At 45.4% G+C, this 19,739-nt stretch overlaps 2 protein-coding genes across 2 annotated transcripts; one reads left to right on the top strand and one right to left on the bottom strand.

The window, feature by feature from the left end:
* Positions 1 to 4,922: 4,922 nt before the first annotated feature.
* On the top strand, positions 4,923 to 5,968 carry LOC106570642 (G-protein coupled receptor 3-like). The gene has a single exon (XM_082961340.1). It carries the CDS (start codon positions 4,940 to 4,942, stop codon positions 5,930 to 5,932), a length of 993 nt encoding a protein of 330 aa, XP_082817466.1. The 5' UTR covers positions 4,923 to 4,939; the 3' UTR covers positions 5,933 to 5,968.
* A 2,419-nt stretch (positions 5,969 to 8,387) lies between these two features.
* LOC106570637 (actin-binding protein WASF2) lies at positions 8,388 to 19,526 on the bottom strand. Its single transcript, XM_014143106.3, has 9 exons — positions 19,389 to 19,526; positions 17,963 to 18,131; positions 17,683 to 17,817; positions 13,950 to 14,103; positions 12,401 to 12,518; positions 11,771 to 11,892; positions 9,951 to 10,112; positions 9,277 to 9,734; positions 8,388 to 9,180 (listed from the first exon to the last, which is right to left on the bottom strand). Exons 2-9 carry the CDS (start codon positions 18,093 to 18,095, stop codon positions 9,023 to 9,025), a joined length of 1,440 nt encoding a protein of 479 aa, XP_013998581.3. The 5' UTR covers positions 18,096 to 18,131; positions 19,389 to 19,526; the 3' UTR covers positions 8,388 to 9,022.
* Positions 19,527 to 19,739: the final 213 nt, after the last annotated feature.

The following is a 19,739-nucleotide window of genomic DNA, read 5'->3' as shown; positions in this document are numbered from 1 at the left end:
CTGGTTACCTAGCAACCGCCATCCGCTTTGCCTCCAACCTGAAACACACACCACTGAGACAGTGACACCTGTTTACCTCAGAGCACTGGCACTCTGACACACACACACACACACACGGACAAACTTAAACATGCATTCAAGCATGCACAAAGGTACACAAACAAACACACATATGCATGCACACACACACAGACATGTGCGCGCACAAACACAAACACACACACAAACACACACACACACACACACGCTGATTAACATTCCCGACACAGATACTACAGATGCTGAACAGACAGACTAGGACACACGTACAGTATGTTTTGTCAAATGCATATTTATTTGTGGACATGTATGCGCTGTAAATTCCTGTCTTTGCATAGCTTTTTCTAACTGTATAATGAACATACTGATTGACACATACGCACATTGCAATGAATAATGCTTTACGTCACCTTCACCTCATAAAACCCTCTCTACTACATACACACCCTACACAACCCAGCCTGCTCTCCTCCTCTCTGCTTCTGCTCTGCATCATCGCCCTCCTCTCACACAAACCACACAAACCACACATGGATTTGTGCTGCAGCGTCAAAGTGTGTGTGTGTGTGTGTGTGTGTGTGTGTGTGTGTGTGTGTGTGTGTGTGTGTGTGTGTGTGTGTGTGTGTGTGTGTGTGTGTGTGTGTGTGTGTGTGTGTGTGTGTGTGTTCGGGGGAAGGACAGTGTGTGCGTGTATGTGTTGAGAGGAAGGGCAGTGTGTGTGTGTGTGTGTGTGTGTGTGTGTGTGTGTGTGTGTGTGTGTGTGTGTGTGTTAGATAACCGAGGAAAATCCGCAGTCACGGCACCACGAGTTTGAGGTTCCCTTTAACAGCTCATAAACGCCACCTGAGGGCAGCCAGCCGGTAATGAATAGATACGTCTCTTCTCTACAGCATCTTACTGGTAAATACAGTATAAAACAACAGTTATCTTCTTCTGTCTACAAGCCCATCAGGTGTAACAGGGGTAGTGTAACACGGGTGGTTCAGTCTTCTTCTGTCTACAAGCCCATCAGGTGTAACAGGGGTAGTGTAACAGGGGTGTCTCAGTCTTCTTCTGTCTACAAGCCCATCAGGTGTAACAGGGGTAGTGTAACACGGGTGGCTCAGCGAACCACATTCACTGGATTTGTAGGTTAGTCTTGCCCGAAACCTGAACACTTGTGTTAGTTCCCCTAGTTGTAGCCTAGGCTTTAGCTCAGCGGGTTAGGTCTACTGTGATTTAACACTACATCCAATTATTGTTTTGTCCAAATGAATAAATAAAAACAAAGAGGAAGATGAATGAGGCAGCGTTTCCCGAGTTTAACTAATTCTCTCTCTCTCCCTCTTCTCCCTCTAACAGTTTTTCCCGGTAATGTGTAAATGACGTAATGCTTTGTGAGGTATCGATCTTTTCTCTACCAAAGAGAACCGGAAGTCAGTTTCCTTATATGGTTCTATGGCAACAACAAGTCGAAGGTCCCCCTCTATGCGTAGTGCCGTGGCCTGTGCGTAACCACGGAGATACATTGCAGCAACCACTGCAGCCCACGCAAAGTGTTTTTTATTACCCGGGGAAACAGAGAATCCTCTCTACTAGATACAGTGCCTTCAGAAAATATTCAGACCCCTTAGAATTTTTCCACATTGTGTTACAATACAGCCTTATTCTAAAATGGATGAAAAAATAATAATCCTCATTCATCTACACACAATACCTCATAATGACAAAGCAAAAACAGGTTTAAAAAACTGAAATATGACAAAAACATGACATCGCTGCCAAAGATGCTTCAACAATAGCACTGAGTAAAGGGTTTGAATACTATTTCAGTTTTTAAATCATTATACATTAGCTAAAATTTCTAAAACCATGTTTTCGCTTTGTCATTATGGAGCATTGAGTGTAGATTGATCAGGGAAAAAAAGTGATTTAATCCATTTTAGAATAAGGCTGTAATTTAACAAAATGTGGAAAAAGTGAAAGGGTCTGAATACTTTCAGAAGGCCCTGTAAACCATCCAGGACCGGGTTTCACCGATGTGTCTATCAATAATCAATAATCGATCATCTGATATCCTACATCCTTAACCGATCAGCTGATCATGACTCAAAATAGATAATGACACTATTATTCTAATAATAATAATAAATATTATACATTACTGATTTGATATCTTTCAAAAATCCTGGACATTGTAGGACTACATAGATATATAGATATATAGGCTAGCCTACTCACTTTTTTATCAAATAATAATTCATGATTCATCCAAGACAAACGGTGCTTAGCCAGTGACTCACCTTGGGACTGTAGGGTCTATGTAGCCAGTGACTCACCTTGGGACTGTAGGGTCTATGTAGCCAGTGACTCACCTTGGGACTGTAGGGTCTATGTAGCCAGTGACTCAACTTGGGACTGTAAGGTCTATGTAGGCAGTGACTCACGTTGGGACTGAAGGCCTATGTAGCCAGTGACTCACCTTGGGACTGAAGGCCTATGTAGCCAGTGACTCACCTTGGGACTGAAGGCCTATGTAGCCAGTGACTCACCTTGGGACTGAAGGCCTATGTAGCCAGTGACTCACCTTGGGACTGTAGGGTCTATGTAGCCAGTGACTCACCTTGGGACTGAAGGGCCTATGTAGCCAGTGACTCAGCTTGGGACTGAAGGGTCTATGTAGCCAGTGACTCACCTTGGGACTGAAGGGCTTATGTAGCCAGTGACTCACCTTGGGACTGAACGGCCTATGTAGCCAGTGACTCACCTTGGGACTGAAGGGCCTATGTAGCCAGTGACTCAGCTTGGGACTGTAGGGCCTATGTAGCCAGTGACTCACCTTGGGACTGAAGGCCTATGTAGCCAGTGACTCAGCTTGGGACTGAAGGACCTATGTAGCCAGTGACTCACCTTGGGACTGTAGGGTCTATGTAGCCAGTGACTCACCTTGGGACTGTAGGGTCTATGTAGCCAGTGACTCACCTTGGGACTGGAGGGCCTATGTAGCCAGTGACTCAGCTTGGGACTGAAGGACCTATGTAGCCAGTGACTCACCTTGGGACTGAAGGGCCTATGTAGCCTATTCATGCACCTTTTGCTTATTGAATGACATAAACACTTCACCTGTCCCCTTTTCCAATTCTGCATAGAAAACTACACGTATGAGCTTCAATGTATTCTTGTTGTATTATTTAATACCCACATAAAAACAGTCAAACCAATTGATTAAAGCAATTTCTAGCACATAGCTTCGTTACAGCACCTTGGACAGCTCCTCAAGGCGTCAGCCCTCTCTCCAAACCTAATGAATTCCCATTGATCAGAATCTCTACTGTGGTGTGTGTGTATGTGTCGGAAGGAGTGTACAGGGGATTATTTACGGGAAAGGTGCACACGAGGCAAGCCGCAGTGGGAGGGGCAGGAAGCTGTCGCATTTTTCTGAATGAAATTCCTCTACAGGAGTCCCCCATCACACCCCTCGTCTCTCCTAGCACCTCATTGGCTGAAGCTCACCACCACTGACGTCAGACAGACCTTCCCTAGTGAAGAACCCTGCGCGCATTAGATCCATCCAGTCATTCTGGCGTTCGCACCACCCGGAGAAACTGAGAATATGTTATTACTCTGATGGGGACAATCAGACAAGCCTTTTCTGAGATATAACCAACCATCGATATACCGATACACCGAGACACAAGGACAGCATCACGGCATCACTGTCTCCTGAATGCTCTGTGAACAGAGCTGATTTGGAAGAATCGTGATCAAGGTATTTTTATCAATAGAAGGTAAGATATTTTGCAGTGTCTGTCTGTCTGTCTGTCTGTCTGTCTGTCTGTCTGTCTGTCTGTCTGTCTGTCTGTCTGTCTGTCTGTCTGTCTGTCTGTCTGTCTGTCTGTCTGTCTGTCTGTCTGTATGTGGTATGTAATGTGTAGATTTTGTAAACGTCAAATGATTTATCAGAGCCAGAGCATATTGACATGGTTTTCCAAGATGCTGAAAATCTGTTACAAAACACTCCCCACTGTACTATAGGAGAAGAGTGGAGAGGAGTCACGAGAAGGGCTGCAGTCTTCTCCTCCTTCTCCCTGGAGTGTGCACTCCTTCACTCGCCCTCATGGATTTAAAAGCATTGGTTGGACGTAGGCTAGACAGGGATTTGTCACCATATGTCTTACATTGCTTTCTATACCTTGTAAATCAATGAGGGGGGGTGAACATTTCAGAGAGAAGAGTAGAGATCAGGCAATGGAACGGAATGGTCCCAGAGCAATGGAATGGAATGGTCCCATAGCAATGGAATGGAATGGTCCCATAGCAATGGAACGGAATGGTCCCAGAGCAATGGATTGGAATGGTCCCATAGCAATGGAATGGAATGGTCCCATAGCAATGGATTGGAATGGTCCCAGAGCAATGGAATGGAATGGTCCCAGAGCAATGGAATGGAATGGTCCCATAGCAATGGAATGGTCCCATAGCAATGGAATGGAATGGTCCCATAGCAATGGAATGGAATGGTCCCATAGCAATGGAATGGAATGGTCCCAGATCAATGGAATGGAATGGTCCCAGAGCAATGTGAGGAGCACGCTGAGTCTCTCCTTTGAGAGAGCAGTTTGAGTTGGACCAGTAGTTCAAGTGCCCTTCCTCCTGTGTCATAAAGGCCCGGACCTCTTGACAGATGGACGAAGTGGCCGAAGACCCAGGAGAGGAAGCCACTGTAGACTATTGAGATGCAGCCCCAGCACAGGGTGGCTGTCTGCTGTGGTTATCAACTACTCACGTGCAGGGAAGACAGAAGAGGAGGAAGAGCTGCTGCTATTAGTACAGTGAAAATGTGTATTAACATTTCTGTATCTTCTCTTTCTCTATCTCTCTTTCTCTCTCTCTCTCTCAGGTGTGGTGTGTTTGACCCATAATGACCCAAAATGACTCTGACGTTTGGTTCGAGGAGTCTTCAGGTTCAGGGATGTCTTCACATCTTTCCCTGCTGGACCAATCAGATCCCACGGCCGTGCCTGAGGCCTCACCTCTCAGCCTATGGGGAGTGGCACTGTGCGTATCGGGAACTCTCATCGTGTCCGAAAACGCCATCGTAGTGGCTGCCATCTTGGCCACGCCTTCTCTCCGCGCTCCTGTCTTCCTACTCCTTGCCAGTCTGGCATTAGCTGACCTGCTGGCGGGCGTGGCTTTGATCCTCCACTTCCTCTTCCTGTTTTGTGTGGAGCCCACTGATTGGTCGGAGCTGATGACGGCAGGGTTGCTGGCGACATCACTGACGGCCTCCCTCCTCAGCCTGATGGGCGTGGCCCTGGATCGTTACCTGTCTCTAAGCCACGCCCTCACCTACGGCTCCCGCCACTCCCGCCGCTGTGCCGCTGGTCTTCTGGCACTCGTCTGGCTGGGGTCGTGTCTGATTGGCTCGGGGCCGGTGCTGGGGTGGCACTGCCTCAATGACATCACATCCTGTTCCGTTGCGCGACCCCTGACCCGGACATACCTGTCGTTGCTCTGCGGCGGCTTCCTTCTGGTCGTCATGGTCACGCTGCAGCTGTACACCGGGATCTGCCGTGTCGCAAGGAGGCACGCCCACGCCATCGCCACGCAGAGGCACTTCCTGCCTGATGACCAATCGTATGCCAGTAAGCACGGGGGCCGGGGTAAGGGACTCTCTCGGCTGTTGTTAGTCCTCGGAGTGTTCGTCAGCTGCTGGACGCCCTTCGCCCTCTACGGATTGCTGGGCGACGCATCTAGCTCGCCCCTGTATACGTACGCTACGCTAGTGCCGGCAGCGGGGAACTCTCTGCTCAACCCTCTACTGTATAGCCTGAGGAACAGAGACATACGACTGGTGCTGCTGCACGCCTGCTGTCCTCACAGACACAACACACACAGGCCTGTTGATGTGTAGGATGGACACACACACACACACACACACACACACACACACACACACACACACACACACACACACACACACACACACACACACACACACACACACACACACACACACACACACACACACACACACACACACACACACACACACACACACACACACACACACACAGCCCCATATACGTGAAAAACCAATAGAGAACATCATCATCACTTGCACTTCAGATAAGAAGCAATGAGAATGTACTGTTCCAGAAGACAGCCATTTTGGAATCAGCTGGAATAAAATCGTACGTACTGTATCATCTCAACATGTGCCTCATCCTCACCTAACATGTAGACCATCCAGTCTGATGCAATCACAGAGGTCCAACGTAATTCATCTGGATCCAACATACATGCTTTAGGAGCACGGGAAAGTGGGTCTATACAACGATACTATGATATGATATTATAAGCCTTTGGATGGTTTGGTGGGACTATATACTATGCTGCTGTCGGTGAACTCCAGAACACTTAGAAAGGGTAGTGTCAAAGGGACTGTGACTATCTCTGAAAAGGTTTCAGTTTGCACAATGTTGTTTTATATAAAATGTACAAATGTTGTCTTTTTCTACTTCAAAATAAAAGCGAATTTATTTTGTATGCAAAAAATGAAGTAGGGTCTCCCTCATTCTACTCGAGCAAATTCGTGAACACACACACTCAATGGACTTACTTAAAGTTCCTTCGCAGCAATTTTTATCTCAATATCAAATCATTTCTGGGTAACAATTAAGTACATTCATCAGCAACGAATGAGTTTCAAGTTTAGGGAAGATCATTTTCAACATAAAAATGCACCTTTATAATAAAGCATTTCATGCATCATTGCATTTGCAGACTTATGTAATATAACCTGCCATTTGTAATGTGATGAGTAGATTGGATAGTCATAATTTAAGATAATGTAACTGTTTGCAAAATAAGACTGTTCATTGCATGGCTGAACGTATATAGTGTAGAAGCCTGGACTTTAGGCTGTAGCAGATACGATTCTTCTTTATTTTATTCATATATTTCATGTTCCTGAGTGGTGTAGCGGTCTAAGGCTCTGCATCTCAGTGCAAGAGGTGTCACTACAGTCCCTGGTTTGAATCCAGGCTGTATCAGATCTGGCTGTGATTGGAAGTCCCAGCGCTGTCTGGGTTTGGCCGGTATAGGCCTTCATTGTAAATAAGAATTTATTCTTAAATGACTTGCCTAGTTAAATAAAAGATGCAATTCTACTACTTTACTACTACTTTAAATGACAGGGTAGCAGCGTACTCTGTCGACACTGACGAACAGATCAATGAAAACAACTTAGTCCAGACACAATTAGAATCTAAACTTGAGGAAATGAATGTCCAAAAACAAACTTTTAAGTGGCTGTAGGTAGGTTTCCACCCAATTGGTAATGATACCAACGCTGTCATCAAGGCAAAGGGTGGCTACTCTGAAGAATCTCAAATATAAAATATATTTTGATTTGTTGAACATTTTTGGGGCTACTACATGATTCCATATGTGTTATTTCATAGTTTGTCTTCGTTATTATTCTACAATGTAGAAAATACTAAAAAATAAAGAAAAACCCTGGAATGAGTAGGTGTGTCAACTTTTGACTGGTACTGTATATTAAACAGGAAAATCTAAATGTTCTGCACTGGGCCTTGAAGCACTTGGCTCCTAGAAGGAGCAGAGCCCATTGAAGAATGTCCTCCATCGCACAGTTCATGCCAAGTTTCCAGGTCACTCTGTTATTTCTGTCTGGACTCCTCTACTCCAAATATTTCTGGGTCTCTCTCTGTTTCTTTCCATTTCAGGGACTGGCAAATGATGTTGATAGACAATTCTGAAGGGTGTGTCCAATCCAACTCCACGTTCTTCAATAGGAGGATCTTGAACATCTAGACTGACAAAAGAAAAATACGTGGATAAAAACTGGACAGGAACTCATTGACACACAAACACTGTAGTTCATTGTATCTTTATTATTGTAATAATCGTCACTGATAAAGTTGAGACAGACAGGACAAGCAGAAACAGGTGGTTGGATAATAACATGTTCAGGTCTGATTGTGGCTTTACACTTTGGATTTAAAACAAACAGAAGACGATCAAGTTGTCTCAGACACAGATCTAGGATCAGTGACGCATCATCCAATCCTATGGTGATGGGACCGATACAAACCTGACCTTAGATCAGTGTCCAAGGGTAACGTCATCCTCCTCGCACATAAACATGAAAAGCAAAAGGCACTTGAGGGGCGGGACTAGAGCAAGAGAGGGATCACTTATTGGGCAGAGCATGTTTTGACTGACATGGGACATGGTTTTATTGAGCCAGAGCTGAATCGGAACATTTCAGAACGTTTAGATAGGTTCAGAACATTTTATTCAGCTGAACGTCCCCCTATTTATATATAAATACATTATATTTCTATCCCCCCCACCTGTTAATGAGTCCCTCCGTCACCTAGGTAACCATCCCCATGCCAACAACAGCGCAAAAGACAGGGGAAAAAAACAAAAACTGCAATAAAAAAAAAAGTTTGTTGTGCCTCATTTAGCACATCTTATAACTATCATAAAGTCAAATATGATTCTTAATACATAACACAGTTCATCAGTTAAACCATTATGGGACTGTGTGTCTGTATGTAAGGATCAATATCTATACGGTATACTATGTTATCTGTGAGTATAATTCTCATTACCACACACACACACCTTTGGCCATGTGCCCTTTAGAAATAATTGGGTTTTTGATATTTGGACTGTTCTCCATACTGAAGTTATCGGCTTCTCAGTTAAGTTCTACATAAAACACACAGGGAATGTGACTGGCACACAGGGAATGTGACTGGCACACAGGGAATGTGACTGGCACACAGGGAATGTGACTGGCTTAGACAGGAATGTGACTGGCTTAGACAGGAGTGTGGAAGAGGATACACTCATCTTTGGCCCTCTACTCCTCAGATCATTGGTTATGAAGAAGTAATGGCAAAAGGACATGATGCATTCTCTCCGAGGAGGACTGAGGAAGACCATAATGGTGGTGGTAAAGGAGGCCTCACTCGGACCAATCGTCATCGTCCAACTCCGAGGAGTCGTCTTCGCTATCGCTGCACTCCACAGCAATACGGCGAGACAAGATGGCCGCTACGTCGTTGCCGTAGTTATCCTTCTTCTCCTGTTCTTTCTGTTCCTCCACTTTACGAAGGTTAAAACCTGCAAGAGAGAGCGGGGGGTGGGGGGTTTAGGGTGTGTTTATGTGTACTAGTATCTATCTATCTATCTATCTGTGTGTCTCTGTGTGTGTCGTACCTTGCCGGATAGCTGACAGCAAGTCATTATGAGCGTCAGCGGGGGCTTCTGGCTGAACCTGGGTGGGTTTGAGAGGAGGGGGAGCCCCAATGGAGAAGGAGGGAGGGGGGAGGCCAGAAGAGAGGGGAGGGGGGCCTGGGGGAGGCGGGGGAGGAGGAGGAGGAGGTGCGCCACCACCCTGGGGGAGAGAGGGGGGAGGAGGTGGAGAGATGGTGCTCTGGGAGAGAGGGGAAGGTGGGGCAGGGGGGGAGGGATAGGCAGAGAAGAAGACAGGAGGGGGAGCGGGAGGGGAGGAGTCAAATCCAGAGGGGGGAGGGGGAGGTGGGGCAGGGGGAGGGGCCAGGTTGGGCCGAGAGCCACTGGAAGCAGAAGAGGTCATGGGAGGGGCTGGAGGAGGGTGTGTGGGGCTCAGAACGCTGGTGCGCTTCTGGGTTGGTGCTCCGTACTGTCCGTCATACCTGCCAATGAGAGTGCACGGGATGGATTAGGAACAGGGCACGGATTCTCCAAAACACTCTGTATCCAAACGATTCTGACCACTGGAGATGAAGGGTGTTGACTGGCGAGTAGACGCTAATGCTAACAATGCTAAATTAGCATAAAATACGTGTAAAAACGACAGTATTTGGTAAATTATGAGGTGCAAACACTGTTCCCCTCCATCCTCTACTTACGTCATGTCTGGGGGTGGAGGGGGCAGGAAGTCATCGGGAGCGGGGGGAGGGAGCGGGGAGCCGGGATCGAAGGCGTACGACCCTGTACTCTGGTCTAAACCATCAGCGGAATAACAGCCTTCTCCTGAACCAATACTGCCATTCAGACCCTCAAGAGATTCTCTACACACACCAAGATACATGGGTACAGACAAAAAAATGAATATTTTGATCAAAGACAAGACACCGCAATTAAACCGTTTAAAACCATTCTATAGGACAACCCTCTCCCCTACAGACTCAGAACCTCCCTCATATTCTCTCTCTCCCCTTCATATAGCCTCTCTCCCTGTTCTCATTCTCTCTCCATCTCTCTCCCTGTTCTCACTCTTCTCACTTTCTCTCCCTGTTCTCATTCTCACTTCTCTCTCTCCCTGTTCTCATTCTCTCTTCCTCTCTCCTCTCTCTCCCTGTTCTCACACTCCCTCTCTCTCATTCTCTCTCCTCCCTCTCCCTGTTCTCACACTCCCTCTCCCTGTTCTCACACTCCCTCTCCCTGTTCTCACACTCCCTCTCTCCCTGTTCTCACACTCCCTCTCTCCCTGTTCTCACACTCCCTCTCTCCCTGTTCTCACACTCCCTCTCCCTGTTCTCACACTCCCTCTCCCTGTTCTCACACTCCCTCTCCCTGTTCTCACACTCCCTCTCCCTGTTCTCACACTCCCTCTCCCTGTTCTCACACTCCCTCTCCCTGTTCTCATTCTCTCTCCATCGCTCTCCCTGTTCTCATTCTCTCTCCATCGCTCTCCCTGTTCTCATTCTCTCCATCGCTCTCATTCTCTCTCCATCGCTCTCCCTGTTCTCATTCTCTCCATCGCTCTCCCTGTTCTCATTCTCTCTCCATCTCTCTCCCTGTTCTCATTCTCTCTCCATCTCTCTCCCTGTTCTCATTCTCTCTCATTCTCTCTCCATCGCTCTCCCTGTTCTCATTCTCTCTCCATCTCTCTCCCTGTTCTCATTCTCTCTCCATCGCTCTCCCTGTTCTCATTCTCTCTCCATCTCTCTCCCTGTTCTCATTCTCTCTCATTCTCTCTCCATCTCTCTCCCTGTTCTCATTCTCTCTCCATCTCTCTCCCTGTTCTCATTCTCTCTCATTCTCTCTCCATCTCTCTCCCTGTTCTCATTCTCTCTCCATCTCTCTCCCTGTTCTCATTCTCTCTCCATCTCTCTCCCTGTTCTCATTCTCTCTCCATCTCTCTCCCTGTTCTCATTCTCTCTCCATCTCTCTCCCTGTTCTCCCTGTTCTCATTCTCTCTCCATCTCTCTCCCTGTTCTCATTCTCTCTCCATCGCTCTCCCTGTTCTCATTCTCTCTCCATCTCTCTCCCTGTTCTCATTCTCTCTCATTCTCTCTCCATCTCTCTCCCTGTTCTCATTCTCTCTCCATCTCTCTCCCTGTTCTCATTCTCTCTCATTCTCTCTCCATCTCTCTCCCTGTTCTCATTCTCTCTCCATCTCTCTCCCTGTTCTCATTCTCTCTCATTCTCTCTCCATCGCTCTCCCTGTTCTCATTCTCTCTCCATCTCTCTCCATCGCTCTCCCTGTTCTCATTCTCTCTCCATCGCTCTCCCTGTTCTCATTCTCTCTCCATCTCTCTCCCTGTTCTCATTCTCTCTCCATCTCTCTCCCTGTTCTCATTCTCTCTCATTCTCTCTCCATCGCTCTCCCTGTTCTCATTCTCTCTCCATCTCTCTCCCTGTTCTCATTCTCTCTCCATCGCTCTCCCTGTTCTCATTCTCTCTCCATCGCTCTCCCTGTTCTCATTCTCTCTCCATCTCTCACCCCATGTCGTTCTTGGGTACCACAAACTCTTCCCCCATCTTGCGCCGTTCCCACTCATCCTTTCTGGTCTTGATCTTTCTGGGATTCAGAGTCCGCATATTTTGATTGTCCTTCTTCTCCTTCTACTCAGACAGATAGAGAAAGAGAGACGGAGGGAGAGACAGGGAGGGAGAAAGAGAGCGGGACAGAGAGCGGGGAGAGACAGGGAGGGAGAAAGAGAGCGGGACAGAGAGCGGGGAGAGACAGGGAGGGAGAGACAGGGAGGGAGAAAGAGAGCGGGACAGAGAGCGGGGAGAGACAGGGAGGGAGAAAGAGAGCGGGACAGAGAGCGGGGAGAGACAGGGAGGGAGAGACAGGGAGGGAGAAAGAGAGCGGGACAGAGAGCGGGGAGAGACAGGGAGGGAGAAAGAGAGCGGGACAGAGAGCGGGGAGAGACAGGGAGGGAGAGACAGGGAGGGAGAAAGAGAGCGGGACAGAGAGCGGGGAGAGAAAGAGAGGGGGAAAGAGTCAAAAAGAAACAGAAAAGAGTTTAACAAAGCTATAAGTGCATTTCAATACTGTTTAAGAGGAGGACGTACATTTCCCAACAGGCCAAAAACAAACTACTGTCGAATTGAAGTGTGTGGTTACCCTGTGTTTGCGTCTCTCCTTCATGATGTCCTTGGTGTCCTGCAGCATCTTCTCCTTCCACAGGTCAAAGAAGTAAGACGGGTCCGTGTAGAACTTCAGAGCATCCTTCCCATCGTCCCTAATCATGACAACAGACAATATCAGTGTGTGTGTGTGTGTAGGGTCGCTTAGGGCCCCCGACCCCCCCCCCCCCCAAAAAAAAGTGTAAGAATAGTAGAATAGACAAGGGTCCATTTAGGAATGTGCTTGTGCATCAGCAGTTTCTCTCTTATGTCAGTCACTGATGTCAGTAAAAGAGTAAGAATAGACAAGGTGAAAGTTGGTCACTGAATTAGGCATGTCAGCTACATTATTTAGAATGTTAAGTCTAGCCAGCTACAGTGCCTTCAGAAAGTACACTACATACACAAAAGTATGTGGACACCCCGTCAAAATGTGTGGATTTGGCTATTTCAGCCACACCCGCTGCAATCTCCATAGACAAAACAATGGCAGTAGAATGGCCTTAAAGAGCTCATTGACATGCAATGTGGCAACGTCATAGGATGCCACCTTTCCAACAAGTGAGTTCATTACATTTCTGCCCTGCTAGAGCTGCTTGGCCAACTGTAAGTGCTGTTATTGTAAAGTGGAAACGTCTAGGAGCAACAACGGCTCAGCAGTGAAGTGGTAGGCCACACAAGCTCACAGAACGGAACCGCCGAGTGGTGAAGAGCATTAAAATGTTGTACTCAGTGCCTCTGGAAGCAACGTCAGCACAAGCACTGTTTGTCGGGAGCTTCATGAAATGGTTTTCCATGGCCGAGCAGCCTAAGATCAATGCCAACCTTGGCTGGAGTGGTGTAAAGCTCGCCCCCATTGGACTCTGGAGCAGTGGAAACGCCTTCTCTGGAGTGATGAATGACACTTCACCATCTGGCAGTCCGGCAGTCGAATCTGGGTTTGGCGGAATCCAGGGGAACACTACCCACCCCTATACATAGTGCAAAATGTAAAGTTTGATGAGGGAGGAATAATGGTCTGGGGCTGTTTTTCATGGTTCGGGCCAGGCCGCTTAGTTCCAGTGAAGGGAAATCTTAACGGTACAGCATACAATGACATTCTAGACGATTCTGTGCTTCCAACTTTGTGGCAACAGTTTGGGTAAGGGCCTTTCCTGTTTCAGCATGACAATGCCCCCGTGCACAAAGTGAGGTCCATACAGATATGGTTTGTCGAGATCGGTGTGGAATAACTTGACTGGCCTGCACAGAGCCCTGAACTCAACCCCATCGAAGACCTTTGGGATGAATTGGATTCCGACTGCGAGTCAGGCCTAATCACCCAACATCAGTGCCCGACCTCATTAATGCTTTTGTGTCCCCGCAGCAATGTCCCAACATCTAGTGGAAAGCCTTCCCAGAAGGGTGGATGTTCAACGAGCAGGTGTCATACTTTTTTTTAAATGAGATAAATATATAAAAAATGAACGGAAAAAGTTAATGAGTTTGATACCCTTCACGCCATTATTATGAGCCGTCCTCGCCTTAGCTGAGGTGTGTGTGTGTACCTGTACTGGCTGAGGTTGTTGAGTGGTGGAGGAGGATTACAGGTCAGATAAGTCTCCTGTACAGGCAGTGGTAAAGAGGGTCTACAGAATAACTGCTGGTCCTGAGTCAGATTACTATGAAACGCTTTCTTCTGGGTGATGGCCTGCAGAGAGACTAGGAGAGATAGATTGAGGGAGGGTGGAGATAGAGAAGAGAGAATGAGACAGAGTTAGGGTTAGTATTTATGTTGTTTGAGACAGAAGCAAACAGTATCTGTTATATTACATCTACTGAATTCTGACTTGAATGCTAAACACAATGCACTGTTTTTATGTAACATACAGCGGGTTTACTGGACATAGGTCGTACCAGTTAGGAACTTTAAAAAAAGTCACGTTCAATTAAGATTCCCCATTGAAATAGTTTTTTACTCGATGCTTAAAACTGTGTCCGGGAGACCACCCCGTGGTGTATAAATGAGGGATGTGCACATTTCCCTTTCAAGACGATTGGATACATATCTAGATACATGGAGTCCGATATGATACAGGAACGATGCGTTTTAGTTTGAAACGATTTGAGGAACGAATCGATGTAGTTCAATGGGATAGTATTCGACGCACTAACATTTATTGCAAAATCACATTTTTTTTCCATTCTAAATTAAATTCTGCTGCTGATGGAGCTCATGAGCTGGGCCTCTCCGAGCTGGGGGGGTGTGTGTGTGTGCGTGCGTGTGTATATATATATAGTGTATGTGGGCACCAGACTGTTTCTCCTCCCATAGGATACTGATGGCTAACAATAACATATCCTGACATAATGTATACATTACCCTCTCTCCCTCAGTGAAATGAATAAGTATATTTCATAAATAACAAATCAGAACCCATCAATGTGTCTATAGTGTATGTGGGCACCTGACGTGAGCCATATGGGAAACTGGGCATCCACCACCCCACTGTCAGTTAGGGGGAGAAATGTTTGCTTTTAGTCCCCACCACCAACACACTTTTGATCTGAACCTACCAATTCATTTAATTTGCCTTTTTTTTTATATATATACAAAAAAATAAAAGTGTTAAGAGCAAGTAATGTATAAATATGTATCTTAACAAAATGTGCTATGACATAGCCAACCAATATCAAGCTTAACTTTGGATTTCACCCGTCTCATAATCAAATGGTTTAGGCTGTTTGGAAGTTGAAGGACTAGGAGTGAGCTTCTTTTCCTCTCCTGCTTCGGCCATGCAGAGCGGATAGCAAAAGTGATTATGAAATTATTAACTTTAACCTCTATATCGAAAAATGACCATATACACTGATTGTTTAAACTTCTCTAAGGTAGGGGGCAGTATTTTGACGTCCGGATGAAAGGTGTGCCCAAATTAAACTGTCTGCTACTCAGACTCAGAAGGTAAGATATGCATATTATTAGTAGATTTGGATAGAAAACACTCTGAAGTTTCTAAAACTGTTTGAATGATGTCTGTGAGTATAACAGAACTCATATGGCAGGCAAAACCCTGAGAAAAATCCAACCAGGAAGTGGGAAATCTGAGGCTTGTAGTTTTTTTCAAGTGATTGCCTATCTAACACACAGTGACTTAGGGTTCATTTTGCACTTCCTAAGGCTTCCACTAGAGTTGTTTGAGGCTTCTATGGTGAACAGAGAGCGAACAAAGGAAGTTGGAAGTTGTTGACTCAGGAAAGGTCATGAGTTCATTGGCGCGTATTCACATGAGAGGTAGCTGTGTTCCATTACATTTTTCAAGACATTGGAATCGTTTGGTTGGAATATTATTGAAATGTTATGTTAAAAAGGCCCTAAAGATTGATGCTATACATGATTTGACATGTTTCTACGAACGTAAATAGAACTTTCTTTGACTTTGTCGTGAAATTTTCAGCGCGCTTCCTACATTTGGAGTTGCTTACTGAATGCACAAACAAGGAGGTATTTGGACATAAATTATGGACTTTATCGAACAAAACAAAATGTATTGTGGACCTAGGATTCCTGGGAGTGCCTTCTGATGAAGATCATCAAAGGTAAGTGAATATTTATAATGATATTTATGATTTTAGATGACTCCAAAATGGCGGTATCTGTATTGCCTAGTGTATGTTTCTGAGCGCAGTACTCAGATTATTGCAGTGTGCTTTCCCCGTGAAGCTTTTTTTAAATCTGTCACAGCGGTTGCATTAAGGAGATGTTTATTCATCTATTATTCTTTGAATAACAGTTTAATATTTTATCAATGTTTATGATGAGTATTTCTATAAATTGATGTGCTCATTCACCAGAAGTTTTTGAAGGAAAAACATTTCTGAACATCACGCGCCAATGTAAAATGGGTTTTTTGGATATAAATATGAACTTTATCGAACTAAACATACATGTATTGTGTAACATGAAGTCCTGAGTGCCATCTGATGAAGATCATCAAAAGGTAAGTGTGGCTCAGTTGGTAGAGCATGGTGTTTGCAACGCCAGGGTTGTGGGTTCAATTCCCACGGGGGACCAGTATGGGGAAAAAAGAAATACAAATGTATGAAATGTATGCATTCACTATTATAAGTCGCTCTGGATAAGAGCGTCTGCTAAATGACTAAAATGTAAAAAAACGTAGTGCTTAATTTTAGCTGTATTTCTGTTTTTTTGTGACGCCTCTCCTTGCTAGGAAAATGGCTGTGTGGCTTTTCTTGTTTAGGTGGTGTCCTAACATAATCTAATGTTTTGCTTTCGCCGTAAAGCCTTTTTGAAATCGGACAATTTGGTTGGATTAAAGAGAGTCTTACCTATAAAATGGTCTATAATACTTGTATGTGTGAGAAATTTGAATTATGAGATTTTGGTGGTTTTGAATTTGCCGCCCTGCTTTTTCACTGGCTGTTGAATAGTGTGTCCCGCAGGTGGGACGGTCACATCCCACATACCCAAGAGAGGTTAAAGCAAAACTACCAAAACTAATGCTGAGAGTGTACCTGAATAGGTTAGGGCAACTTTTATTCAGGTAAAGCACAATTTCCAACAGCGCATTGAAAAGAAAAGTATTTTTTTAAATAAAAATAACCTACCAAATTACATTCGTTGTCACTCAAAGCTTAATACTGCGCAAGCCATTTTACACAAAGATGAGCCAGGTCAGGGGTAGGCCTAACTTTTATTGGTCAAATCAAATCGTATTTGTCACATACGCCCAATACAACAGGTGTAGACTTTACAGTGAAATGCTAAGTTACAAGCTCTTAACCACCAAATCAGTTTAAATAAATAAATACCAACTAACATGCCTAGGGTTGTTCAGCAAAAGGACTTGTAGTTCAATGACTGTCAACTTAATTACATGCTTAGTTTAACACTAAAGGAGAGGACGCAATTGTCACAAAAGATTAGGTATTTTCAGAAGGTAAAAATGAAGTAATTGGAGCAAAACATTTAAGTGAACCGGAGATTCGTAATGTTTGAATCTAATTTCTGACCGATGCATGCTAGATTTGGATTGGTTTGGGGTCTCGCGGACAGATGGACTCATACAGTATATTAATCATTTGAACCAGGGACCGATGCACTCGTATCTTAAATCATTTGAACCAGGGACCGATGCACTCATATCTTAAATCATTTGAACCAGGGACCGATGCACTCATATCTTTAATCATTTGAACCAGGGACCGATGCACTCATATCTTAATCATTTGAACCGGGGACTGATCGTTACATCCCTGTGTATAACGTCAGTCTCTTACCTTCCTCCTCTTTAGGGTCGAGCTGGGTGACTTTGACCTGTAGACGGTCCACTCTCTCACCCAGTGAGTTCACCCTGATAGCAAACGCCCCCGCTTGCACAAACAGCTCTCCAAACACATCCTCTGCATATTTACCTACACAAACAAATGTATATTTATAGCCTACATACACACATGATTACATAACAAGACACACAAATCATACTACAATACACGTACATTTCATTAAGCACTTCCCTAGGTATAAACTCACATCACACACACAGAGACGGAAACTTACTGAGGCTGCCTAGCTGGCGTATGATGTTGGCGAGGCTGATGTTGGTAACACACTCCAGCTCACTGCGGATGGTGCTGGGGAGCACCTGGCGGCACACATGGCGAGGCTCTATGTTCCTCGTCACCAACGGCATTTTGTGACCGGGGGGGGGGGGGGCGGTGGACTTCCCCTGGAGGAGGAGCGAGAGGGGTGGGAGCATGTGAGAAAGACAGAGACGGCTACCACTGGTCAGATAGAGAAGACTTTACTGGTCTGATAGAAATGTGTTTTCTAGAGCAGACATCCCACAGTGGGATGTGTCTTTGTGATGCAGATTAGAGACGCTCTATTTCTATCCACCATTTCTTTCCCCCATTCCGCTCAATAAAGCACCATGTGACTGACTAGCAGACAGACGACTAAAGCAGAACCAAAACCACAGCCAAGTTCTATTCTGGTCCTTCCCCTCTTCCCTTAACACCATTTCAATATGCATACATCTGAGAGGAGTGCAAACAATATGGTGGACTGGTGGTGGAGAACACACACACACACACACACACACACACACACACACACACACACACACACACACACACACACACACACACACACACACACACACACACACACACACACACACACACACACACACGATAGGGACATGAATGGAACTCGACTTAATCAACTCCGGCACCATAATACTGTAATGTACCCAGCAGCCACACGGGGTCGCTCTAGTCAACACCAACTCCCATTAGAACCACCACAGCCTTAGTGAATTATCCTCGGCTTTTCCAGTAAACACTAATGTGCATTTGCTGTCTCCGCACTCTATAAACTATAAAGCACTTCTATTGAGTTAAAACAATTAGCCAACTGTCTAGCAGGGTACATTAGTGACTATGGTCTTCTTGGTCGGTGCATTTCACTTGACAGGCAAGCTAATTGATCCCATTTGATTCATATTTACAGGTTGATTACAAGCTTTGGGTATGACGTAAACAGACAAAAAAAAAACTTCCCTGACTAAAACAGAATGTTATGAAGCCAGATGTCCCATCGCCCAAACTATCTACCATACAATCGAGTGCATCAGTGTAGCGACACCCTACAATGGGGTGCGCCAGTGTGTCATGACTTTTACACTGACGCAAAAGCAAGACAGCCTACCCCAACTCTGTAACTGACAAATTATTTATTTCTCAACATAAAAACTCATCTAAAAGGAGACCTGTTTTGAGTCCTAAGCATAGAAACACACCCAGAAACGGCATTACAATAGTCACGGCGAGGGAAGTTGACATGAAACTTGGTCTCTCGGCCTTGTCAGTTTAGCAGGAAGTAAAGTTGAAAGCGCCCCTCATTATGTCCGAAAATCGTCGGAGAAAACAATACTTCTATATTAACTTCAGAAAAACGCGATAAATAAACACTGATCGCTTACCGTCAAACGGCCAATTGTAGAATCAGTCAAATTAGTCTTGTTTCTACTTTTCGGAGTCTTTCAGCAGCAACAAAAAAAATGAAAGATTTACTGTAAACGGAGGGACTAAGGAGCTCACGAAGAGAAGTCCCACATTTGTGAACTTCTGATTGGACAAGGCTTCGACATTCCAGGCGCCGATTGGTTCCTCTCAATCTCAATCAGCAGCGAGGACATGGCAATTTGGAAGTACTATACGTAACTCCACCAGTCTTGTCGTAAACATCTGTCCGCAGTTTGCGTAGCAAGGGTGGAGATACATTCCACAGTATGCTCTCAGCGGGTGAGAACCAGGGGAGAATGACTGCCCCC

Source organism: Salmo salar, chromosome 14 (genome assembly GCF_965601325.2).
Source record: "Salmo salar chromosome 14, fSalSal1, whole genome shotgun sequence".
NCBI classification, from domain to species: Eukaryota; Metazoa; Chordata; class Actinopteri; order Salmoniformes; family Salmonidae; genus Salmo; species Salmo salar.
Note: the sequence above shows the minus strand (reverse complement) of the source record. Positions and strands in the feature narration are given on the sequence as shown.

Excerpts from the sequence above, each read along its gene's own strand:
- LOC106570642 (XM_082961340.1), top strand. The coding sequence starts at position 4,940 with ATGACCCAAAATGACTCTGACGTTTGGTTCGAGGAGTCTTCAGGTTCA.
- LOC106570637 (XM_014143106.3), bottom strand. The coding sequence starts at position 18,095 with ATGCCGTTGGTGACGAGGAACATAGAGCCTCGCCATGTGTGCCGCCAG. Across the intron at positions 14,104-17,682 it reads CGACCCTAAAGAGGAGGAAG|TCTCTCTGCAGGCCATCACC; the intron begins GTAAGAGACTGA and ends TATCTCTCCTAG. Across the intron at positions 9,735-9,950 it reads CCTCCACCCCCAGACATGAC|GTATGACGGACAGTACGGAG; the intron begins GTAAGTAGAGGA and ends TCTCATTGGCAG.